Raw genomic sequence first — 27,167 nt, forward strand, 5'->3', positions numbered from 1 at the left:
ATAAGTCCTCTTTATGGATCAAATGGATTCATAGTGTCTACTTAAAAGGCAATGACTGGTGGTCTTATCTTCCTAAAAAAAGGGGATGGTTGGGCTTGGAAAAAGCTTTGCAAGGTGAGGGATACTCTGAAAGCAGGGTTCGATGCTAAAAAATGGAGTGAGTCTTCTTATAGTATAAATGATGGCTACTCCTGGTTGCAAGGAACGTATGATAAAGTTGGTTGGGATAGGTGGGTTTGGAACAGGTACAATGTTCCAAGACATAGTTTTATTGCTTGGATTGTTGTGTTGGGGAGGCTTAAAACTCGAGATAAGCTATTGAGGTTTGGGGTTTGTAGTTCTTGAGGATAGCAAGCGCTTGTTTTTTGGCTGCCAATTCAGTAAAGCTTGCATACGTACTATCAGTAGATGGCTTGGCATATAATTGAGACTTATTTTGATATTGACTGCTCTTGGAAAGCCTGGTACAAAGCAAAGAAGGATCCTGTTCAAAGGAAAGTGGTGCTCACTGCCCTCACTGCTGTTGTTTATCATATTTGGATGGCACGGAACAAAGCTCTGTTGGACAAGGCTGTTTTCCATCCTCAGAAGCTGTCAAATGATAATCATAGAGACTGTCAACAGAGTATAGCAGCTCATCACTTGTAAATGGAGGAAGTTTCATTGTAAATGGCTGTATAGCCTTAGATCTAGTATGCCTAGCTGTGTTGGGTATTGAGTGCTGGTTCCGCGTGTTGTTTCTGTTCTTTGCTGTGGTCCTGTTTTGCTGTTTCTGTTCTTTGCTATGTTGGGTGTTGAGTGCTGGTTCTGGTGCTGTTTCAGTGCTGTGTTCTGATGTGCTATGTTTCTAGTTGGTGCTGTGTTTTTTTTGGTGTGTTGCTTGTTTGTTGAGGTGCTGGGTTGCTGAGGTTTTTCTTGCATGTTGTTTCTGTGTTGTAGCTGTATTCTGTGTTTTGTGCAGGTTGGTTTTTCCTGTGTGTTGCGTTTTGCTCTACTGGCTGCTGCTGTCTCTGTCAGGGCCTGCTGGGAGTTGCTGTTTCTCGCTGCTATGTTGTCTTTATGGTGGACTGCAGTTATTAGAGTTAGGTCGTTTGTATTTAGTCTTTGGAGCTGGATTCTTTGTAATTAGCCTATTTTTGTTTAAGTTGTAAGTCGTTATAGCTAGGCGTAGGCTAGTGAGTTAGTCGGTTTTTTGGTGGTTTGTTTTGGCCGTTTTTGGCTTTTGTAGTTTGGGTGAGGGCTTGCCCTCTATCTTTTTGGTAATAAAAGCTTCTTATTTACCAAAAAAAAAAAAAAAAAAAAATTATTCTTAAAATGTACTAGTACATTATTAGTCTACTCATTTTTAACATAAAACAACAAAACTTAATAACCGGTAATCACCTTTTTTTTCTTTTGAGGGAAAACCAGTAATCACCTCTTAAAATGTAACAATGATTCACAACAACTATGGTTTATCCATTGATAATAATATTTACTCTTAAAATGTACTAGTACATCTATTAAAAAAAATGTACTAGTACATTATTAGTCTATTCATCTTTAACATAAAACAACAAAACTTAATAACCGGTAATCACCTTTTTTTCTTTTGAGGAAAAACCAATAATCACCTCTGTAGAACAACCCTCTACCTGCAATCGAATTCGACAATAAGCGTACAAACCTGTGAAGAGCACCGGTGAAGCACCATGGCATTAGTACACACCCCATAAACCCAACGCACATCAGCTCTAGCAAAATAGAGACAAACAGCAAGGCGGCCAAAAAAGAATGGAAAAAAAAAATTAAAAACTTGGATTAGGGCCCAACCGGGTTCGAACCGGTGACCTCTTGATCTGCAGTCAAATGCTCTACCACTGAGCTATGGACCCAATTGATGCTATTAAATCAATTTTAAAATACTAATAATAATGCAACGAAACTAAATTCGTGTACAATCTTATTAGTTCGTATCATTTTTTTTATTACCTATTTTATTATTTCATAATTATCATCTGAGTCTTAAGTATTATGGTCTTAACTTTCTCTAATGTCAACCGAAAAAAAAAAAAAATCTAAATTTTTGTATATAGTTATACTGTACTTAATAAATCCCATACTTTCAATAAATTTTCTTAAAAAAATTTCCAAGTAAATTTATTTATTTATTGTTTTTTTATAACCCCAAATTTACATTGTCCTTATTTTCAACCAAGATCTGATTATTTATTCATCTTATGTACTATCTCCGTTCCTGAAAGTTCAACTCACTTTGCATTTGCGCGGTCTCCAATGAACATTTTTTACCATGAATATCTTCGGCTATGTATAAGTGAAATTTATAAAAAGTTGATATTTGAAAATTTTATAATAAAGGGAATCTAATAAGATCCCTCATTGTATTTATTTTTATTGTATAAATCATAATATGTGGACAAAGTTATTTTATTTTGACCAAATGAATAGTAAGTGAGTTGAACTTTCTGGAATGGAGATAGTATAAAACACCTAATGATTTTAAAAAGTGCTTTTTTTTTTTCTTTTTTTTTGTTTGCCAAAATTGTAACAATCCCATCAAATACGAATAAAAAATATTAGGGAAATTCTCTTTAGTAACATCATAATTTTTAATTTTCTCAGTGGTAAATTGTAAATTTTTTTATTATCCTTGGTAAACTTTTATTAGCTATAATAGTCAAATGGTAACACTAATAATGTTTATATGCAATTATAAGCCTAAACATGTAATTATTTATTAATAATAAAATTGTATTAAAATTTTTTTAGAAAAAAAAAACAAAAAAACCCTCCCCACTCACCCAGCCACCACCTGGCCCTAGAGGTGGCCAGTGGGCCAAGTTGGACCCAGCCCACCCTAACCCGCACGGCTGGTAGGTCACGTGGGTCCGACCCGATTTCAACCCGGTACCAACCCGGCACAGCTCGGAGCAATTTGCATCTCGAATTCAATGTATTAATATCGGATAGAAAGATGGAACCAGCAAGACACCTGCAGCATAAGGAAAATGAACTTTGGTCACATCCTCCTCACCGGTCTCGGGAACCCGGGTTGTGTCGTGGGTCCAAAATTTTCGACTCAACCCAGCTCATTTTAACCCGTTTGATTCGACCCAACTCACAGAACCCGTTTTGACCCATTTAATTCGACACACCTAGCCCGTGAACCCACCTAACCCGACCCACCTCGCACAACCCAGCCCACCCTGCACGCCCAACCCGCACGGCGCACGACTCAGCCCACCCGCATGCACGACCCACCTAACCCGCATGGCCCACCCACCCAACCCATACGACCCGCCCAACCCACCCAACCCGCCTAGCCTAATAGCCATATTCCAAATATTTTTTCAAAACTAACGGCTACTTTTTTTTTTTATGAATTTGATGAACAAAGTTAACAACTACTTTTAATTGTTAGTAACAACTAGTTTTTTTAGTGTACTGGCTAGTTTTTTGAATTGTATGATCATCCCCTCAATTTTTCCTATAAATACCAATTCCATTTCACTCAAATTTCCACACAACTCAAGCTTTCTTTCTCTCTTACTCAAAAATTCTTAATTGTTCTCAAATTCTCAAGTGTTATTTAGTGTTATATAGAGTTTTATTTTTGTTAAAAAAAATCTCCTTAACATTATTATTAGTATTCTTAAGATTCCAAAAAAAAAAAAAAAAAAAAAAAGGGCTCAAGAGGAGGAATGGGAAGGAGTCAAAGTGGTGGCCAAAAGAGTGGTGGTGCAAATTTTTCGTATGAAACTAATACGAAAAATTTAAACCAATTTGTCAATGAATATGGAGATTATGGTTTAGGAGATGGGCAAAGTATTCAAACGTCTCCACCACAACATTTCTCCCACCAATCATCGAGTTCAACTATGCCACCTCCATCGCAACCAACATCTCAACCTTCATCTAGAGGTAATTGCTAATTTAATTTTTATTGTTATGAATATTTAGAAAAACTATTATTAATGATTATAAAGTTAATTTAGTTTCCAATTTTCTATGATTTATAATTACCATGAAAAATGTGTTTAAATAATTATAACTAAAAATATTTAAAATTTAAAAGCTTATTTTTATGAATAGCGTTTAAAAATTAATTTCAATAATTTGATTTATGAAAGGTGGTGGCGGTGAAAGTAGAGGTCGAGCACAATTTTCTTGGATGTGGAAACATTTTGAACGAGTTGACGTCACACCCCCGGGATGGCAACCCGGTCAACCAAAGAGGTTCACATGTACATGCCTAGTTTGCAAGGCGCTAGGTGCAAATGTCAAGTCATATAGTTGGAAAACGGGAGATGGAACCGGAACCTTGAGTCGGATTTGCAAAATAAACATGACTTGTTGGAAAATGGCCCCCGTCCTTCGGGGGGTGGTTTGCCCGTCCAAACACAATTGGGTGGATACATGAACCATTTACCCGGCGGAGGTACACCTTTCATTTATAAAAAAGATAGAATGATTGATAAAATGAGTACTTTAGTTATTGCTAATGAATACCTTTTTACTTACGGTGAAAATGCAAACGTTGAGCTTTTTAATAAAGTTGCATTAAAACCTGCATTTACTCGTGTCCCCCGAAATATCCTAAGACGATACACAAACTTCTTATAAGTATAGGAGTGGTTTGATTGAATTATTTCGTACTTTTGATGGTCGTGTTAGTTTTACAAGTGATACATGGAATTCTAGTTTTGGCAAACCTTTTCTTTGCATTACTGCTCATTGGGTGGATGATGATTGGTTTACTAAAAAATGTATACTATGTTTTCAAGCTGTGGAAGAAAGGCATACCAGTTTTAACATCAAAGTTCGTATTTTGGATTGTTTAAAAGAATTTCACTTAAATAATAAAGTTTTTTTCTTTGTCTCTTGATAATGCAACTGCAAACACAAAGTGTATTGACTATTTTAAAAATGACTTCGAGTTGCATTTGTTGTTGGGTGGTAGTCTCTTGCATGTTAGATGTTGTGCTCATATTTCAAATTTGTTTGTTCTAGAGGGTCTCGCTGAGTTGCAACCATTGCTAAACCCAATTAGAATAGTTATAAAATGGATTAGGATTACTCAGTCAGTTAGAAGAAAGTACATAGATATGTGTAAAGAGAGAGGTCAAGAAAAGACAATGGTCTATTGATACCCCTACCCGTTGTAATTCTACTTTCAATTTGTTGAATGATGCTATAAAGTATCGTGACATTTTTATCCAACTTTACAATGAGACTCGTGTTGATCCTACTGAGTTAATAACCGAAAGTCATTGGACTAATGCTTCTTTTGTTCGTGATGTTTTTAATGTTTTTGATAATGCAACTCATATTTTCTCTTATATTTATGAGCCTAACATTCATTTAGTCATAATTGAGTGTGTTAAAGTTGTTCACACCATCCAAGAGCATATGAAGATTGATGGACTTCGTCCCGTTCTGTAATCCCCCGTATTTTTAAATGATATGTTATTTTACTTATAATATTTATTTGTATTTTTTCCAGAATTTAATTTTAAAAGTTTCAAATTATTAATTTGGGTCAAAAATTATTTTAGGCTAAATTATTTTATGAACCTATATCCTACAATCCATTATCATAAAAACAAAGTCTAACCCATTTGTTTATTTAATTGACCCATTATTTTCATGAGGCCCAATTATACCCTACAATTCTCTCCTATAAATACCCCATGAATCCCCAAATTTTCCCCCACACAAAAAGGTTAGTATTATTTTCTTCCTCCTTTATTTCTTATTATTTTCATAAAGCTTATGTAATTGATTTTTGGGTTTTGGTTTTTATTGCTTGAAATTAGTTTATTTATTATCAAAATCATGTTTTTGATGTTTTAAACTAATAATTTCAGGTTATAATTGTTGTTTTAATTTTCAGATTTTGTAATTTTAAACCTAGGATTTTAATTTAGTTAAATTGGGATTTTAGGGTTCTAATGATCATTTAATTTGAGGCTTTTGTTCCTATTGAATTTATAATGATTAATTAAGCATAAAAACAAATTTTCAGTTTTTCGTAATCAACTTATGATCTCCGTTCTTAATCTCCTTTTGTTTTATCACGTTTTAATCATGTTTATATTCTAACTCGTCCGATTTTTTTACAATAAAATAATGTTTTTTGTGTGTAAACAATGTTTTAATTACAATTCACTACCTTTGGTAGTGTTCACCACCCTCTCGTGGCCAAATTCAGCCTCTAAATATGGTTTTCGGGCAGTTTTTGATTTTTAACGAAGGTTTAATGTTTAAAATAAATTTTTAGATTATTAAAGTTTTAATCTTGGGTTTAAATTGTATTGATTTCATGTGTTTCAAGTCTCTAATTTTATTAAACAAAGGTTGTGGTTATTTTATGATTATAATGTTTGAAACTTTAAAGTTTAATTGCAAGAATAAATTTTTAGATTTTTGGTTATTGTTTTTAGAGTCTTTATTTACATTGAATTGAGGAATTTTTGGGTTTAAAGTCTACTAACTTTCTATATAATGTATGGTGATAAAGATTTCTATAATTTCAAGATTTCATGTGTAAAATAAATTTTCATATTTTTAATTATAAAGCTCTAAACTAGCTGTAATTTCATGAATAAGTATGTATTTTAAGGTTTTTATGAAGGAAACTTAAAGAACTATATATAAGATTTTGATTTTAATTAAAGGGAAGGTTTTAAAGAGTTGTTTAATTGAATTTTGAAGGTTTTAAAGTAAGTTAGTATTGCTGTAAATTTAATTGCTTGGGTATTGATTGGACTATTGTTGTTTGGTTTGGGAGAGGAATTCGTAGAAGGTGATTTCTAGTTCAATTCCTAAGTGGCCAACCAACTCGTTTACTCAAGGTACGTACAAGGATACAAAAACCTTGACTTTAGAAGCATGTTTAAGGACTGGGAAAACTTAGAATCATGTTAGGAAACTTGTAGATTGGTTGGAATTGTATGGTAGTAAGTTTGATTGGTGATTAATGTGGTGATTGGTTTTGTTTCATGTATGAGGAATGGTAATTAATTTATCTTGTAAGTATTATTTATGCATTAACATGCAAGATTAGCTTAGAGGCAAAGGTACGTGAATATGTGGAATGAATTATTTTAATACTCGTTCACGTTTATTGAAATGGAATGAGTAAAGGGAGAATTAAAGTCTTATAAGACGAGGTCGAGGATTTGAGGTGCCTTATGCACTAAAAGTGTTTGTACACCGAGATAGTTAAAGGATTCAATACTAAATATTGTTTGTCACTAATAAATCAAGAATTGAATTAGAAATTTGAATTGTTTGAATGATTGTTGTATGATTAGGTGTGTTGTTTTGCACTTGAGTCATCACCAAGTTTAAACTTGTAAATCACGTAAAGTACAAGATGGATGAGCAATAAAACTCTGGATTTGTGCACATCTAGAGTATTGACAATCAAGGGTTGGGGTTCACGGGGTATTAGCCGTGTACTTTCTAGAGGCCGTCTGATCTACGAGTCTCTCGTTTACAAATGTTTTTCTTTAAATTATAAGGAGTTAGATGAGATCTCATACTAGCTATGGCCACAGAGTTGCGCCCGTCTGCCCTTGGATTGTTTATTAATGTTTCCGAAAGGAGGCATAGGGTTTTTCTTTTATTAATGTTCCGAAATGGAGCACAGGGGGACAACCTGGTTTATTGCTTAATCCAATCAATGAATTAAATGAAATGAATTATTGTTAGTAATTAGTGAAGTCTTAGTAATGTTAATAGTTGAGGCATGTGTTAGAGTCAATAATTAAATTGTGTGTGCTGATTTATTTTTAGTAACATGCTAGGGACTCTTTGATATATTTTATAGCTTGTATGTACTCACCGTTGCTGATTGCGTGCTTTTGTGTGTCTTTTTCTTGGTCATGGCCTTCGCCTTTTTAATAACCCTGTAATGATCCAATTTTTACACTTGTAATATTGGGGAGCAGATTAATCACAGGTTTATACATAATCAGAACCTGCATCAAGGTGGTGGGATTTTGAGTGGAGTATTGGATATTTCCACAGTTTATTTCATTTCGTAAGTTTGGATTTAATTTACTGGTTGATTTATTTACTACTTTTATTGGGTTTTGAATAAGGGCCTTAATGGTTCCAACTTGTAAGACTAAATTTGGTTTTGAAACTTATTGATAACTGAGTTAGTTTTTCCGTTGCTAAATTCTGAACTAGCCTTAACGTTTGAACACGTGACGGTAGCACATCAGTAATTCTCTTACAAATTGATAAAGGTATTTACAGGTTTTTAAGAGAGAATTATTGGGGTGTTACACGTTCTTGATAGCATGAAACGTAAGTGGCATACTTATTTTAGTGAATTTCCAATTATTTATGGAATTGCTACTATTCTTGACCCCGGTGTCAAAGCTAAAGGTTTGGAAAATCTATTAGAATTTTATTATACAAATTTAAGTATCGATTATGATGTTAGTGAATATATTAACAAATGCGAATCTGTTTTGGGAGACCTTATGATCATTATGCATCTATTTATGGTTTTGATTTAGCAACACCAACTACTACTAGCACTTCTGATTCTAGATTTGGTTTTCTCGATAAAGTTATGAAAAAAAAACAAAGCATCTACATCATTCTCATCATCATCTTCTTCAACACTTGCTATTAATCATTATTGGTCATATCAACATGAGACCAACAATAACTTTCAAATTATAAAATGGTGGCAAGAACATCAAAAAAGTTTTCCTATATTGGCGAGAATTGCAAAAGATATACTTGCAGTTCCCGCTTCATCTATTGCTTCTGAGTCTGCTTTTAGTGCAGGTAGAAGAGTGTTAGATGAAAAATGATCTCGCTTAACTCCGGAAAGCATTCAAATTTGTGTTTGTAAGAAAGATTGGGATCAAGCTGAAAGAAGAACTCAAGGTTTAAAGGAAGACGAAGACAATGAAGATGATCCTGTGATGATATTGGAGTCGTCAACGGATGATGCAGCTTCCAAGGATGATGATGCAACAAACATGGGTGGCTAGAAAAGTCTAAATCAGGTATGCTAAGAACTACGTGGGCTTTGATTCTTTTGGGATACGTAGGCAACTTATTTTTCGAAAATTACAATTTAATTGCAAAATTAAATTTTAGTTTGCTAAAGATAGGTCCAAGCCCCCCCTCCCCCCAAATTCCAAAAGAAGTACAATACAAGAACTACGTTGGCTTTGATTCCTTATTTTATGATATAAGGATATGTAGGCATCCTAATTAAGAGCAACTGAGCAAGCCATCAATTTGTTAATTTTGTAAAAGTTAAAACACCACACAACCCATTTAGCCATTTGGCCCACCCGACCCTAACCCACGAACCCCCCCGACCCTAACACATGAACCCAGCTCAACCCAAACCCACCTAACCACTAACCCACCCTTCGACCCACCCTAACCCACTAACCCACCTCGACCTACCCTAACCCACGAACCCAACTTGACCCACTCACGACCCGTCTAACCCACGAACCCAGCTCGACCCACCCACGACCCGTTTAACCCACGAATATAACCCTGGTGTGTCCAACTTCTCCGACCCAACCCACGACCCGGCCCACCCTACCCTACATGTGTCGTGTCGTGTGTCATGAAACCCCAACCCGCGACCCACCTAACCCTAACCCAGCTCGCACGGTGAACACCTCTACCTGGCCCCCACCCCAGCCTGCGGCGACAAGCTCCGGCGATTGCCTACCCCTACTTTCCTTTCGGCGACCCCCAACCCTCCCTCACCCCCGATTCCCATCTCCCCTCTCCCACTCCCCCACCCCGATTCCTATCCATCCTCACTCCCCCATCAAAATCCGACCCCTCTGCCTTCCCCTTCCCTGAAAACGCCCCCTTCTCCTATTCCCTGCCACCCTAAACGCCAAATGTGACGAACTCACCTCATTTCACGCACATAAAGTCCTACAAAACAGCCTCTTTTCTTGCAAATTTGTTTGAACAAGCTTAATATAATGTAGTAAAATTAAGATGGGTTTTGGGATTCAAGGGCAAAAGAAGCAATTCCTGCGAAAATTAGGGTTTTGCCGAGGTTAGTGTTGCAGCCTAGAGAGGGAGGAGATGAAGGTGAAGGTTGAAAAAAGATTCCGGCGAAATTAAAGGTGAAGGTGAAGGTTGAAATTGCGGAGCTGAGTTATGGAGGTTCAAATTGGGGAAATTTTAAGGGATTGTTTGGGGAAGGGGATTCGGTCAAGGCCAGTGGTGGGCAGTGGTGGCTGCTGCCAGTTCAGGGGGAGGGGAGCCCGGCGCGCCAGCGACAGAGAGGCTGGGCGTTAGCGTGGGTGGAGGCGTAGAGTAGTGGCTGGCCGGAGGGGGAAGGGGTGGCTTTTTTTTTTTGTTTAAAAAACGTTATTTCTATTTTTTTAAAGTAAAAAAATATCAATAAATAAATAAATAAACTAACTATAGTTAGGTATTTAACTACAATTTATCATTAATGTTATGGTTAGCTTAATATAAAAAATTCAAAATTACCAAGAATAATAAGAATTTTCGTAGTTTACCACTGAGAAAATTAAAAACTACAGTGTTACCAAAAAGAATTTCCCAAAATATTATGGAGTATATGTATTTGAGATTTTTAAGGTGCTCTATGCTCTAAATGTTTTTTTTTATTGATCTGATCATATGACTCATGCCTACACAATCCTATGCTTTATAAACTTTTGATATCCAATAGGCAAAAATAATTAAACTTATAAGTAAATAAATAAATAATATGTACTTCTGCATATATAAACAATAGATTCATCATTCTTCATAAATCCTTTACAAAATCAACTTTTTTTTCCATTACATCATTTGGAGAAAAACTGACATCTAAAAGTCCCATACCAATACATGCCAATTGTTTTCCTTCTCAACATATATGGATACATAAACATCACTTATATCATATCAACTTTCAGAGCAAACTGTTGTATAATAAATAAAAATAAAAAAAAACTTTCAGAGCAATCCTGTCCAAACAGCTTCTTGCTTTTATAGAGTCATCCTTTCCATCTGTATTTTCAAGCATGTACATTTTTTTAGCATCAAATGCAATAATAGATTGACAAACTATGGCACTACAGACAGAATACTCCCAAAGCTTATGCAAAAATTTGCTGCGGATGTGCTTCATGCTTGCAGCATTATTGACGCAGTAACAGCCAACTCACTGATGTTTTAATCATACTTTCTGAAAAACTGATAAGACACTCCATTATTGTTGGCTGCTGTTCAGCATAAATGGTAATATCATACAACTGCAATGATCAGGAAAAAAGGGATGTTAAATTACTCATGAGAATGAGCTTAGAAATGCCAAATGGTGTTTTAATATTCGAGGACAATCAGATTACGGACTGCAGCAAGGAAGAAGAAAAAGCAAAATTATATCTACCCTTACAACTGCACCAATAACCAGAAATCACTGAGCAGCAAATCAAACCTGTGCTCATCCTTCACTCCAACAATTGGAGTCTAACTGCCTAAGTGCCTAACTAGCAAGCTCTCAGTGATATATGCAGAACTATAACTACTATAAAGAAATTACATTATAACACCTGACAACAGAACTGCAAGACAAAGAAAATGATATATTGAGCATGACCAACAGAGGTCCCTCTAATCTCTAAAATTAGAAAATTTTCCATCCTTTTATCTGTTGGAGATTTTCTAGTAGTAACAAGGGTCACAAAGAAATGGAAATGAAAAATTCAGAAAATAAACTTTGAGGCGTGAACGGAATCACTTTCCCAAAAGTATAATTCCGACCCTATACTACAACCGGGTATCACGGAAGTCACTTAGGAGATACAACGAAGGCCAATTACAATCACAAGTAGGATAATTGCAATACAATGTAATTAAGTGTATGAGCTTTGTGATGATGAACAATAAAATGCAAAAGGTTCTCTCAAGAGAATTAAAACTGTTTTCTTGAACATATGATTTCATCATATATGTATAATATATATAGACCAAAATAACCAAGCATAAAACCGAAGAAAACCATCAAAGGTTGCCCATCCAACACCTGCTCCCGACCGAGCAAGGACAATTCCGACCAAGCGAGCGAGATCCACCAACCTAGATTAATCTGGGTGCTCTCGCGCCTTGTCGGGCAGTGAAGCTGCGTCAAAATCCTTCGCGCTCACGCCTGCCTGGGCAGTGGTGGCCCGAATGGGCAATCGCCCAACAAAATTCTTCTTTGCTCTCATGCCCGCCCGGCGGCAGACCAGAAACCTTCATGCTTGCACTCGCGCCCAGTCGGGCGTGCACAGCCTTGACTGGCAGTTTGCTTTTTCTTTAAATCGAGATTATCTTTGCTCTAATACTTGTTTAATCAATTCACAATACCTTACCCTAAGTAAATCAATCAAACAACATGAATATTGTCACCACTACTCTAAATTATTCAACAATCCTCCCCCTTTTAGAGTGTTAAATTACTCATTGCAAAACATCATCACCAAAAAAAACAACCTTATGCATAAATGAAAGTGTACAAAGACTATTCGGTATCGTAAAATGTTTGAACCAACAGTAATACATATTGGATACTTGAAGATATTACACACACAAGATTAAATACTTCCCAAGATTAAATGCTTAAATACATATCCATATCTATTCATAAGTACATCAAAGCTATGCCCATAATAATTTTTTGAAGCGGCTAAACTTCGTACTTATATAGGTAGATTTCCAAAACATGCTCCTGTAACAAAGCACAATGTCAGGAATTCTATTAAGTTAAACAACCTCTTAACATCACAAAAAATCCGAAACTTTACCTTGGATGAATATACAAGTTCCTAATTAGCAAATGAGAAAGTTTATCTAATTGAACTTAAGACCTAACGTCTTATTGGGCGTTAAGTTAAGACTCCCTAATTTGTAATTATCTAGGGCTCCAATCCTAAACTGATTGTCATCCCATTGTTAACATTTCTTGTCAATGCCTTTGTGAAACAATCGGTGAGACTAAGATTTGTTCGAATGTAATCAATAGTGATCACACTATCCTTGCTAAGTCCTTGAATGTAATTATGTCGTACTCCAATGTGTCTTGACTTACCAATATTAACTTGGCTATATGCCCTTGCCAAAGTAGCATTGTTATCACAATGTATCAATACTAGTGAAATTGTTTTTGGCAACAAAGGTATCTCAAATATGAGATCTTTCAACCATACGACTTCTTTACCGGCCGAATGTAAAGCAATGAACTCCGATGTCATTGTGGAGTCCGCAATGCAAGTTTGCTTCTCAACACCTCCCTCATATAGGAAAACCCATTCACCTGTGGGAGGAATGGTCTTTATTAGAGATCCAACTTGCATCCGAATATCCTTCTACAACCGAGGGATATTCACTATAAGATAAACCATAATCCATGGTTTTCTTCAAGTACTTCAATAAGCGTCGAACCGCTTGCCAATGTAGCATACTAGGATTACTACTTTACTAGTTTACCTCCTTAGTTTACCAACTGTATAAGCAATATCCAGCCTAGTATTTGTCATGGCATTCATCAAACAACCTATTACTGTAGCATATTCAAGTTGTGAAACTGCATTGCCTTCATTATGTATCAACTTTACGCTAGGATCCATAGGTGTTCATTAAAGAGAGGTCGAATCATCACTAACATTGAATTTCTTGAGTACTTTCTCAATGTAATGAGATTGTGACAAAACCATTTTTTTTCTTTTTCCCTCTTTATTCTAATGCCCTAGATGACATCCGCTTCTCCTATGTCTTTCATGGAAAACCGAAAACTAAGAAATGATTTTGTCATTCTAACTTGTGACAAATCCGTTCCAAATATCAGCATGTCATCCACATATAGACAAATTATGACACCTTGACCGTTGTCATCAACTTTGCTATATATATATACACTTGTCTGAATTGTTCCACTTGAAACCATTAGACAACCCAACCTCATCAAACTTTTGATGTCATTGCTTAGGTGCTTGTTTTAGCCCATATGACCAAGCATAAAACCGAAGCAAACCATTAAAGGTTGCCGAACCAACACCCGCGCCCAGTTGGGCAGGAACACGACTGACCGAGCGAGCGAGATCCAGCAACCCAGATTAATCTGGGTGCTCTCGCACCTTGTCGAGTTGTGCCCGCCCGACCGAACGGTGAAGCAGCGTCAAAATCCTTCGCCTCCGCCTGGTCTTTGTGAAAACCAAATCTTTGTGAAAATCGCCAATGGAAGAAAGAAAAACGATTTGGTTTTAGAAAAACTCAATCCAAAAAAACCAAATCTTTATGAAAACCAAATCGTTTTTCCTTCTTCAAGTGGCGATTTTCACGAAGATTTGGTTTTCACAAAGATCGGCAGGATTTTAACATAGCTTCACCACCCGCTTGGCCGGGCACAACTCGGCAGGGCGTGAGAGCACCTAGATTAATCGGGGTTGCTAGATCTCGCTCACTCGGTCGGGCATGTCCGTGCCCAGTCGAGCGCGGTTGTTGGTTGGGCAACCTTTGACGGTGTTCTTCAGTTTTATGCTTGGTCATTTTGATCTATATATAGATGAAATCATATGTTCTAGAAAATCAGTTAAGAACCTTTTGCTTTTTATTGTTCATCATCACAAATCTCATACACTTATTTACATTGTATTGCAATCATCCTACTTGTAATTGTAATTGACCTTTGTTGTATCTCCTAAGTGAATTCCGTGATACCCGATTGTAGTATAGGGCCGGAATTATACTTTTAGGAAAGTGATTTCGTTCACGCCTCCATTTCTTTGTGACCCATGTTACTACTAGAAAATCCCCAACAATCCAAAAAAATAATTTACTACAATAATGACAAGTGTGAAAGAAATGATGACTAATTTCCAGAAATTGAGGGTGCGGATTTTCGAAGGTGGCAAAAGAAGATGCATTTTTTGTTGACATCGCTCATTGTAGCTTATGTTCTCACATCCCCGAAGCCTTCGAAGTAGGACAAAGAGATGTTGGATGCCACTAGAAAAAGGAACAATTGGGAGAATGATGACTACATATGTCGTGGTCACATTCTAATGGTATGTCTTATGAATTGTTTGATGTTTATCAATTCCATGAGTCCGCTAAATTGATTTGGGATGAACTAGAGTCTAAGTATATGGCCAAGGATGCATCTAACAAGAAATTTCTTGTTAGTAAATTCAATTATTTGAAAATGATTAATAGTAGGTGGTTATGGAACAATTTCATGAAATTCAAAGAATTTTAGGGAGTTTTAGGCAACACAATATCAATCTTGATGAGACCTTTATTATTTCTTCTATAATTGATAAACTACCATCCTCTTGGAAAGATTTTAGAAATGCTTCAAAGCATAAAAAAAATGATATAAATCTTGAGGGCTTGACTTCTCACATTTGGATTGAAGAAGAAATCTGAGTTCAAGAAGGACAAAGGAATGTTAATCCTAGTTCCATCACGGTTAATGTGCTAAGTCTAATGAGAGGAAGAGAGGAAATGATTTAAACAAAAATAAAGGCAAAATGCCTAAAGTGGGAAATGATGGTCAAATATCACGAGCTTGTTGGGTCTGTGGAAAACTCGATCATGTTAAAAAGGATTGTACCATTTGGAAGAAAAAGATGAACAACAAAATGGCTCTAAGGTGGGAAAGGCGGGTCAAGCCGATCCAAGACAAGCAAGGGTGAAACTTCTTGGTACATTGATTCGAGAGCATCGAGGCATGTTTGCAAAGATCGTTTGTTGTTTAAATCCTTCATTGAGGTGACCATGGAGAGATTCTTTACACGGGAACGATTCCACCGCAAAAGTACTAGGCAAGGGACAAGTAGAGTTAATGTTTAGCTCGACAAATCTCTTATTTTAAGGGATGTATTGTATGCTCCCGAGTTTAGGAGCAATTTTGTGTCCAGTGTTATCTTGAATCGTTTAGGATTTAAAATGGTGTTTGTGTCGGGTAATTTATATTGTCTAAAGGTGGTTTATTTGTAGGACTTGGTATTTATGTGATGGAATATTTAAGCTTAGTATTTCTAATACTTTGAAAGACAATTTGTATGTTGTTAATGATTGCTTTTCTATATGGCATGTAAGACTTTAGACATGTTAATTATAAAAAATTTGTATATTATGTCAAAACATGATTTAATTCCGTCTTTTGATCCAAGGATAGAGAAGTGTAGGACATGCATGTTAACAAAATCACAAGGAAACCATTTCCGAATGTTAGAAGACAAAAATAATTCATTGCTTGATTTAGTGCATAGTGATCTATGTGATTTTCATAGCACACCTTCCTTAGGCAACAAAAAGTATTTAGCAACTTTCATTGATGATTTTTCAAGATTTTGCTATGTTTATTTATTACATTTTAAGGATGAAGGCCTTGATCGATAAATTTAAAATCTACAAAAATGAAGTTCAATTGCAAACAAATGGTAAAATCAAAAGATTAGGAGCCAATAAAGGTGGTGAATACTATAATCCAAGTAAAATCAAAAGATTAGGAGCCAATAAAGGTGGTATTAACTGTTTGATACATTTTAAATTGAGTTCCAAAAAAAAAAAAAACGACTTGGTTATAACAAAGATTTGATTTTTTGGATTAAGTTTTTGCAAAGGAGAGGTAGGTTGGTTGATATATACGAGGGTGAGGATGTTTTTTTTTTTTTTTTTTTTTTTGGGAAATAACATATGGGCTCTACTCGCCGGAATTGGTTGCCGGAAAATGAAAAAGGGTAGTGATACCCAAACTTTTTAAATTTGGGGTAGTTTTTTTTATTAAACTTTTTAGCGAGTAGTTGTTCACAAATTCAACTGTTAAAAATGAGTAGTTCCTTACAATTTTTCCTATGTTTAATTTTGATTAAGCTAATTTCCCTTGAAAAAAAAAAAGGTAGCTAAATAATGAATATGTACCTAATTAGTTGTATTAGTGGAGTAAGATGTGGGATAATGTTTATCCACTTAGTTTGTTGGTTGCTATTTAAGTGCAACTTAGTTTCATCCGTAAGCCTATGTGTAGGTACTTCTGTTATATGTAATTGAATGAGAATGTCGTGATATTAAGTGGTTCTTCTTCTCCATGTTCCACCAAGACTTAACTTTTTCTTTTAACTATTACATCATTTACTAACTCTAGGAGAGAGTGCATGGAGGGGAACATTTAGTTAAGCTACTATTTGGTCCATGTTGAAAACATCACATAGATCAACATCATGAACTGACATGAAAACCTTAAAGTTGGGTGGATAAAGACACAAGGTGGAAAAGGATTACTCCCCGAGTGACTACTAAATAGACATAGGTATACATAGATGGTAGATGTAGTTGGGAAGATGAAAGGTGTGGATTGCCAATGATACAGAAAGTGGGGGACTTTTTGTTGAAATAATTTAAGTTATTTATCTAATCCCTCTTTCTCGAAATCAATAGGTTTATTCTAATGCTTTTTTAATGTAAATGTTTCTCGGTGTGTAAGGGTATTTAGGGTATGTCCAATGTCTAATGTCCAAATGTACTCGATCTCACGCCCATTGATTTCTAGAAGAAAAAGTACTTAGGGTATTTAGGGTGCGTCAGTGAATGTACTTTCTAGAGAGAGAAAGACAAATTAGAAAAAATTACCATCAATAATAATCATTGTCTTGCTATTTATAGATGTACTTTCAGGTTGCAAATATGTAATTTATTGGACAGATTAGAGGTAAATTTGTACTTTGTAATGATTAACGAATGATTAAGTATGATGAGCTGGATTATGGAGGGGTATTTTTGTCATTTCAAATATAATGGGCTTAGGACATGGACTAGGCCCAAACAATAATAATCTTAGGCTAAGAACAATAAGCAAACACTAATGATAGAGATAGTAAGAACTAAATTTATTGTAAAGCATATCTCTCAAGATTTCTCTATCTCTCTTATTTTATCTTTTTAAGCCAAATATAATGTAAAGAAAAAATATACATTTATAATAATAATAAATACATAAAAAGTATTTAACACAATTTAATAAACATGTTTAAAAGAGCATTCTCTATATATATAATTTTCTATATTTTTTCTCATAAATTTGATCCTATTACCCATTGTTATCTCCAACACCAAGGAAATGAAACTCATCGAAAATTGCAATTTCTTAAGAAGTAGAACCTTCATTACGAAACTCACAAAGAAAAAAAGAATACAAAAAACAACAACAAAGCCTTAGTCCCAAAATGATTTAGGGTCGCCTAACATGAATCTTCATAAGGAATCGCACAATATGAAGAAACAAACATAACAAAACCATCATTTAAAAGTGTTTGAAAAAAGGTGAGTAAAGTGAGTAAACGAAGGAGCATTTAAGAAAAATTAAGAGAGTTTGTTAAAAAAAAAAAAAAATGAAGAATAAAATTCAAGAATGTTTTAAAAGAGTGGTTAAAACGTTGAAGTTGAAAACATGAGATTTGAGAAAGCTTTAGCAGAGGAAAACATTTCATAAAACATTGGTGGGCTAAAAATAAAATTAAAAACGAAAATGAATTAAAAAGTATATATAATCAATTTACGTTGTTGACGTGAATTTTCTCCCTCCACACCACCCTATCAACACCATATTCTCCTCAATCCCCAAAGCACTCATGTCACTCTCCTTCACCCTCTTCCAAGTTTTCTTAAGTCTTCCCCTACGTCTCGCGATCCCAACACTTTGCAATTCTTCATGCTTCCTTATCAGAGCGTTACTGGGTCTCCTTTTTACATGGCCAAACCATCTTAAGCGATTCTCCCTCATCTTGTACTCAATGTAACCCTACTTCCTTCCTTATTATCTCATTCCTTAACCGATCCTTTCTTGTCTGACTACACATCCATCGTAACATGCTCATCTCCGCCACATTAATCTTATGCACGTGGCAATACTTTACAGCCAAACATTCTGTACCATATAACAAAGCAGGCCCTATTGTCATTCGGTAGAATTTTCCCTTTAATCTATGGGATATGCTGGATCACATAAAAAACTCGTCGCCCTCTTCCACTTCAACAACCCCGCTTCGATCCTATGAGCTACATCTCCATCCTTTTGAATAATAGATCCCAGATATCAGAAGTCCTCAAAACTTTGAACACTCTTCCCATCCAAGGTGATCACCTCTGCCTCATTGTTTCTCGCATCGCTAAACTTACATTCCAAATACTCCGTCTTACTTCTACTCACCTTACTTTCCATGCCTTCTTTCTTCTCATCAATCAACACAATATCATCAGCAAACATCATGCACCATGGTATATCATCTTGAATTGGACTCGTCAATTCATCCATGACTATAGCAAAAAGAAAAGGTCCGCACACTTGTGCTAGCTCCCTCATACATGTCCTTAATGATGTCAATATATTTCCGTGAAACGTATATCCTTGTTAAAGCCCAACAAAGAATCTCCCTTGGTACCTTATCATAAGCCTTTTCCAAATCAATAAAAACCATATGTAAATCCTTCTTCTTATCCCGATAGATCTCCATTAGTTGTCTCATAAGATGGATTGCTACAATCGATCTTCAATCCAAATTGGTTTTCCGAGATCTTCACACTTCTCCTTAACCTTTGTTCTATCACTCGCTCCTAAAATTTCATAGTATGACAAATTAGTTTGATCCCTCAGTAGTTAGCACAATCTTGGACATCACCTTTGTTCTTATACAAAGGTATCAAAGTAATTCTCCTCTACACAAAAGGCTTCTTATTACATCCTCAAATCTTGTTGAAAAAGTCAACCATTCAATTCTTCTTTCTCCCAAACATCTCCAAGCGTCAATAGGAATGCTATCAGGTCCAACCGCTTTCTTCAATCCCATCTTTTTTAGTGCCATTTTGACTTCTTCCTTTGAATCCTGAACATAAACTCCTGATTAACCATATCATGAGGGACACGTATCACCAATATCTCGAGTTAGATCTCCATTGAATAGACTATCAAAGTAAGACCTCTATCTATCCTTTATCTCCAACAAGAACTCTTTGGTCAATATCCTTCACACATTTAACCTTTCCAATATCCCACGTCTTCCGATCTCTAATACGAGTAAGCCTATAGATGCCTGTTTCTCCTTCCTTTGTATCCAAGCTTGCATAAAGGTCTCGGTTGACTTTCATTCTCGCCTCCCTTATAACTTTCTTCGCTTCTTTTCTAGCTTCTTTATACTTCTCATAATTTTCATCACTTCTGCATATCCCCAACATCTTATAGCAATCTCGTTTGTTCTTTATCGCCTGTTGCACTTCTACATTCCACCAAGATGTGTCCTTACTCGGTGGCATGCTTCCTTTGGATTCTCCTAGGATTTCTTTCACCCCTTCCTTTATGTTATGCTCCATTTTACTCCACATTGCATCTACATCCAAATCAATGGTACCAGACCAAATTCCTACATCCTCCATCTTTCTTACAATTTTTTGTTGGTTCTCCCCTTGAAGTTTCCACCACTTGATCCTAGGCTTCACTTGTGGTCTTCGCTTCCTTACATATCTACGACCTCAAAAATCAAGCACCACAAGTCTATGTTGAGTTATTGTACTCTCCCCATGGATCACCTTACAATCAACGTAACTCTTTCTCTAAGCATTCCTTACCAAGAAGAAATCAATTTGACTTGCATTGCCCCAACTCCTATAAGTCACTAGGTGAGAGGTCCTTTTTTCAAACCATGTGTTCATGATACTTAAAAACTATGCCAATGCAAAATCCAAGATATCGTTTCACACTTCATTCCTATATCCATAACCAAAACGTCCATGAATACTTTCAAAGCCATCCCTCCTAATGCCCACATGTCCATTAAGATCGCCCCCAATGACTTGGACAAAAAAGGAAGTGACTTAGACAAATAGAAGCAACTATAAATGGTGAATGGGAAGTTAAGTTAGGCATCCTAGCTAATAGTGTGAGACCTTCCGATCAAATAACAATAGACTATCTATAGACACGACATTCTCATTTAAATATAGGCCGGCCCTGGCATCACCGAAAGGATCAAAACCACATTCGTAGGCCGACAGCAACCCCCCAACCTTTTGGGTTGAGCGCCTGCTTGCAAATGAATTTTTTATTGTTTAAAATTAGAAGGGGTAAGCTGCAAACACTTTTATCAGTGTACCTAATGGGATTTATGGATTTAACTATATTAAGTAAACCATCCGTATTTTTGAAGCATCTTGCTTGTATCAATGGATTATCATCTCACCATTCTAAAGAAGAATCAAGCCAAAGCCTATCTTCTTATGTATGCAAAGTGAAGCTTAAGCAAAGGAAGACTCAAATTAGGTGTCCTACAACCATAAGTTATGAGATGAAATGGTACTGTCCTAGGTATAACTAATCCCCCTCATTCCCCTCCATCCCCAAATCAGACCTTTGAGCAATGTCATGATTTCCGCAATCTACAAAATAAACTTGAATATGGGAAGGTTATAAAATGAGGATTACCTGTTATATCTTCGTGTTTTATAATAGGCTGCAATTCCTGCTGTCTTCTCCTTGTAATAATACATATCTGAACACTGTATCATAGTAGCAGATTAAATGCAAACATCAGCAAAAATGACTAAAAAGTATGATCAATTACCAGCAATTAAAAATTATTAATACTGCCATTACATGGTTTTGGTCCTTGGTGAGCAAAGTCACGGCCAATCTTCTTCTGTGAGTGCATAAAGAAATGTGTAGAGCTCACTTTCTCACAGATTGGTGTGGAAGTAACCACAAAATTCTGTTACATGCTCTCATCAGAGGCTCAGAGCTACCAGCTTCAAGTATCTTTCTGAAATCTAAAAGTTTTCTTGACCTAAACCCAACTGCATCCCGCAATTTTCTTGAGCCCAGCATCACTTTGTTTCAACCTCATATTTTTAGCCTCAACCCACCTACCAGATTGAGCATAAATATTTGATAAACCAATAAAATGTGCTGGGTTTCCAGGCTCAAGTTCCACTAACTTGTTCAATGCCATTTCTGCGAAGTCTGAATTAGAATGCATTCTACATGCGCCCAATAAAGCTCCCCAAACAGCAGCATCAGGTTCGACTGGCATTTGATTCAGGAGGTTTGTTATTTCACTAAATAGACCACCACGGCCCAACAAATCAACCATGCAAGCATAGTGCTCCAAGTTGGGTTCAAGATGGAACTTTTCATGCATGGAATTGAATATTCTTCTTGCTTCTTCTAACAAACCACCATGTCTGCATGCTGACAGGACACTCAGAAAAGTCACTGAGTCAACCATCACATTATCACATTGCATCTGTGAAAAAAGTTCAACAGCACGAGCTGCATGCCCATGAACGGCATACCCAGCAAGCATTGTATTCCATGTTACTGTATCCTTGTTTTTCATCTCATCAAATAATTTCTCTGAACAATCAAAGTGTCCGCATTTGGCATACATATCAATAAGACTATTACTAATGTGTGTATTGGACTGAAACCCCATTTTTGTTGTACAGGCATGAAGTACCATACCTTCTGGGAGAGCAGTTAGATCTGCTGCTGCAGGAAGGACACTTACCATAGAAACTGCAGAAGGCTGTAGTCCTTCAGATTTCATCCGACAAAAGGCATAAAGAGCTTCTTTGGACTTCCTGTTATGCACATAACTGGAAATTATGGCATTCCAAGTAACCTCGTCTTTGATGGAGTCCATTTCATTAAATAACTTCTCAGCTGAACATAGCCTGTTGCACTTGCCATACATGTCAATCAAAGCATTCTTTACATGACACTCAGATGATAATCCACCTTTTATAATTAGGCCATGAACACATGTCCCTTGTTTTAGATTTTGAGAAAGTGCACAAGATGGGATCACACTCACCATTGTTTCAAAATCAGGTTTTAACCCTGAAGTTAGTAATTCAATGAATATTTTCATCACTTGACATATGTTGCCACTCTGAGAATATCCACTTATCAGTGAATTATAGGAAACTATGTTTTTGCTCGGCATTCTATAAAAGAAGGCCAGAGCCTGAGTGAACAACCCCTGCTTAGCGTACATTGAAACTAGGCCATTCCCAACCGCAACTTCTGAATCAGTACCTGCTTTAAGACAATAACAGTGAATGCTTTTTCCTGGTTTCCCTGATGAAAGTTCTGCGCAAGCTGGAAAGATGCTCAACAGAGTTACACTACTTGGTTTTAGCTTCTCATGCACCATTTCACGAAATAGCAATACTGCTTCTACAGGGAGCCCACATTGTACAAATGCAGCAACTAAAGCAGACCAAGCAATCAAATCTTTTTCCTTGAGCGCCCTAAAAATTCGATTGGCTTTTCCAAACTCTCCACATTTTACATACATTGTCATAAGAGAAGTAGCAACTATAGTATCTGAGTCAATATGATATTGCATTGCACAATTATGAACCTCCTTCCCTTTCTCTAAATCTCTCAACTCAGAAGCAGCTAAAGAGGAACTAACAACAGATATTTTATTCATCACTGCACTTTTACCCTTTATCTCATCAAATAACTCCAAGACTTCACAGAAATATCCATTATGAGCATAACCAGCCATCATCGTTCCCCACGACACATGATCCCTACCACGCAAATGATCAAAAACAGTTCGAGCATATTCTAAAAACCCACATTTAGAGTATATATCAATCAATCCATTGCAAACTTTAGTTGGAAAACCTCTCCTGATCACAAAGCCATGAATTAATCTACATAACCTAACATTCTCTAATTTACAAACACAAGGAAACATATTCAGCAATGTAACAGAATTCGGCACAACCCCAACTCGTTGCATTGCCCGAACAAACCCCAATGCTTCATTAGGATCCCCATCCTTTGAAAGTCCAGCAATCATAGCATTCCAAGAAACAATATCTGTCTTAGGCATTTTATCAAACACTTCCCGTGCACGATCAAGTCGATCCATTTTACAATACATGTCAACCAAACCTGTTGAAATATACACATCCAACTCCAATTTTCTCCTAATCACATCATTATGAATCTTAACACCCTCTTTTAAGTCAAATTTACCAGCACAAGCTTTAAGCACAAAAGTATAAGTATATTTATCAGGTACTAATTCTCTTTCCAACATTCTACTATACAATTCTAATGCTTTATCAAATTGATCAGACCTTGAATATGCTCTAATCATGGAATTACACAAATTTACATCTGGGTTTGTTACAGAATCGAAAACCAACTTAGCAAATTCACATTTTTGGAGTGAAGAATAGGTGTTTATCAAATGGGTAAGGATTGAATTGGTATGGGTCATACCCAGAACTACCAAACGGCCATGAATGCTGAGAAGGGAGCTCAAATTCCTGGTAGAAGAAAGGAGAGAAAGGTAGTGAGAGTAATTGGTTGGGATTTTGAAGTATGGTGTCGCCATGTTTTTTGTTCAAATTGCTCTATTAGTGGTAGGAAGGAAAGGTGTTCATATAAATACGAGTAAAAATTACCGGGGTGGCAAACTTATATATTAAACTAAGCTTTCGGGTAAATCGTTATTTAGGGTGGCGTTTTTACCCAACCCAAATTTTTTTAAAAAATTTCAGTCAAAGCAAAAGCACCATCCAGGTGGCGTTTTTACCCTGACTGAAGGTAAAAACACTAGCCTGGTTGGCGTTTTACCGTTGTACTAAAAGCGCCAGCCTGGTTGGCGTTTTTGCATCGAATATAATTCACAATTTACTTCTATTTTTTTCATTGTTTTTCAAAAAAACAAAAAAACCCCCAATTCCCAAACCCTAACCCGCGCATGGTACTTGGCCAATCCTCCATATTTGCAGCAAATTCATCACTTCCCATTGCTTAGATTTTCATCATACTCACTAAAAATTATTCCTCCTTCTTTGTTTAACACTTTTACGCAGTAAATTGATCGCATTTGAGGTATGTATTTAATTTTACTATTTTACTTGTTTGATGTTTTTTTGGGAATTTATGTTTGTAATTTACAATGTATGTACTATATTGTTGTAATTTACAATTTGTTGTGGTTTATATTCATGTATTAGCCCATTTGCTTTGATGTTGCTTTCTTATGTGTTATTGGTTGCTCTTGTGTTTGTCTGAGCACTACATCTACCTTATGACTGTAATGACAAAAGCTGAATACACTATTTTTATGACTAACTACAGTGGTCTATGCATGAGCAAGTTTAAGCCAAACTTCTATGCAGTATGTAGTATTAGATATTTTAGACAGATTTTATCTTTGCACTGTTGTACACAAAATTTGTTGAATTAGGTACATTTAAATATATACTACATTGTTGATTAACTAGGTAAATAAGTACATTGTTGAACAATATGTTGTATATACGCTTAGCTTGAGGATTTAATGGAATCATTGTGGTTTTAGTTGTGTTGTGTATTTAAGTCATCTAATATGCGTTCCGATTGTTATGTAGAACATGGCTTCACAATTGATTGTTTTGTTATGCTGTTGGGGGGTGAAATTTTGTGTGTCGGATCGAACGTCGAGTATAGAGGAGGAAAAATGGAGCCATTGGCATTGAAACCTTGTATGACTTACAATGATTTGTTGAAGAAGGTTTATACTATAACTAGTTCAAACCCAACGAATGTTGAACTGAACATTAAAATGAGGTTTGAGAGTGTCAGTGGGATTCAAATCTTACCTGTTTTGAATGATGACCATTTGGAGGTTTTGAGGGGTGTCGTTGTAATGAGGTCTCTTCCCACTTATTTGTATGTGGAAATGGTGCCTATATGTACTCAACAAACTATTCAATTGACAAAGCAACAACCTATATATCTTCCCTCATACAATACAAGCTTGTTACAAATGCCCTCATACAATATTCCGTCATTTGAATATGGAATGGGATCTTTCATTAGAATGTTACACGACGAGCAATTTGACATTCCATTCAGTTCACATTTTACTGCACCTGTACATGAAGGGGCGTCGGTGTCAATGTTGCAGCAACCTGGTCCATCTATCTCAAACAATGACATTTCATCACCAATGCAGTTGCACAGTTACTCTCCTAAGCAAGAACATGTTCAAGCAACACCATCTCAAACTTTGGTGACTGCTGAAATTGTTGTAAACAATGAATTGTCTGTTCTTGATATGTATGAGGATACAAACAACGAGGGTGAGGGCGGAGATGAGGAAGATGTTATAAACAACGAATTGTCTGTTGATGATGTTGTGGCTAGAACTCCATTGCCTTGGTTTACTCAAATAAACGAGAACTATGAGGTGGACATGTATTGGGCTGATTCGGGGAGCCAGACTGCGTTTGTTGTCGGGGGAGAATTTGAGAAGGGCATGATTTTCGATAGTAAGAAAGTGCTCCAGGAAATGGTGAAACTGTATTCCATATAGAACGAAATCAATTTTACACCACGGTGACATCGAATGAGAACGTCCTTCATCTTAAATGCAAGAGGAAGTGTGGTTGGTCGCTACGTGGTACAAAAACAAATCCGAACACACATGCCTTTAAGATCGTATCTTACAAGGGCCCACATCGTGAGAACTGCGTGAATGAAGTTCCGCCCAGCGATCACCGACACTTGGACTCCTCCATAATCTATGACTATGTGAAGTCGTTTGTGCAGAAAGATCCATGTTTGAGAGTTGAATCCATACAAGATCTCATCTCCAACAAATTTCAAGTCGTTAATGCAGATGACGTGGGATCCGTACGTCGCTGACTTAGTCGATGCCATGCCCCCATATCTTCATGATCATCAGATGGAGTGGCGTGCCATGACAGTCCTCATCTGTTTTGAGGTAGTGGAGGCTCACCTCCCCGACAAAGTCATGCGATAGTTCGACCTTCGTCAGGCCGTCCCTGCCACGCGTGACACGAGTGTCCACTTGCACAGGACAGACCGACGAGGAAAAGGGGACGTAAGCTGGGCAGTTCAACATGCCCCTTTCATTGACATGTGGGATCAGCGGTTGCAGCACGTCGTGGATGGTGCGCCTTTCCAATGCCGGATGGAGTATCACAATCCATACATGGTATGGTACAGGAGCATTACCCGACGCTTCACTTACCTTAACTACACCCCACCCTCAACTCAATATTAGCCAGCTTTTGGAGACATTAGTGGATATATGAGTTTTGGATGGATTTTTTTTTTTATCAATTTATAA

General features: G+C 36.5%; 2 protein-coding genes and 1 non-coding gene across 3 annotated transcripts; all 3 read right to left on the minus strand.

Annotated features, from left to right (window-relative positions):
* Nucleotides 1-1,802: 1,802 nt before the first annotated feature.
* Nucleotides 1,803-1,874, minus strand: TRNAC-GCA. Its single transcript has one exon. It is a non-coding gene; the product is annotated as a tRNA-Cys (tRNA).
* Nucleotides 1,875-10,096: 8,222 nt separating this feature from the next.
* On the minus strand, nt 10,097-24,863 carry LOC110735354 (pentatricopeptide repeat-containing protein At2g39620-like). The gene is made up of 3 exons (XM_021915531.1): nt 21,656-24,863; nt 21,485-21,558; nt 10,097-11,282 (listed from the first exon to the last, which is right to left on the minus strand). Exon 1 carries the CDS (start codon nt 24,414-24,416, stop codon nt 21,843-21,845), a length of 2,574 nt encoding a protein of 857 aa, XP_021771223.1. The 5' UTR covers nt 24,417-24,863; the 3' UTR covers nt 10,097-11,282; nt 21,485-21,558; nt 21,656-21,842.
* On the minus strand, nt 19,993-21,652 carry LOC110735798. Its single transcript, XM_021915985.1, has 3 exons — nt 21,647-21,652; nt 21,485-21,558; nt 19,993-20,527 (listed from the first exon to the last, which is right to left on the minus strand). Exons 1-3 carry the CDS (start codon nt 21,650-21,652, stop codon nt 19,993-19,995), a joined length of 615 nt encoding a protein of 204 aa, XP_021771677.1.
* Nucleotides 24,864-27,167: the final 2,304 nt, after the last annotated feature.

Source organism: Chenopodium quinoa, unplaced genomic scaffold (genome assembly GCF_001683475.1).
Source record: "Chenopodium quinoa cultivar QQ74 unplaced genomic scaffold, ASM168347v1, whole genome shotgun sequence".
In the NCBI taxonomy this organism is placed as follows: domain Eukaryota; kingdom Viridiplantae; phylum Streptophyta; class Magnoliopsida; order Caryophyllales; family Amaranthaceae; genus Chenopodium; species Chenopodium quinoa.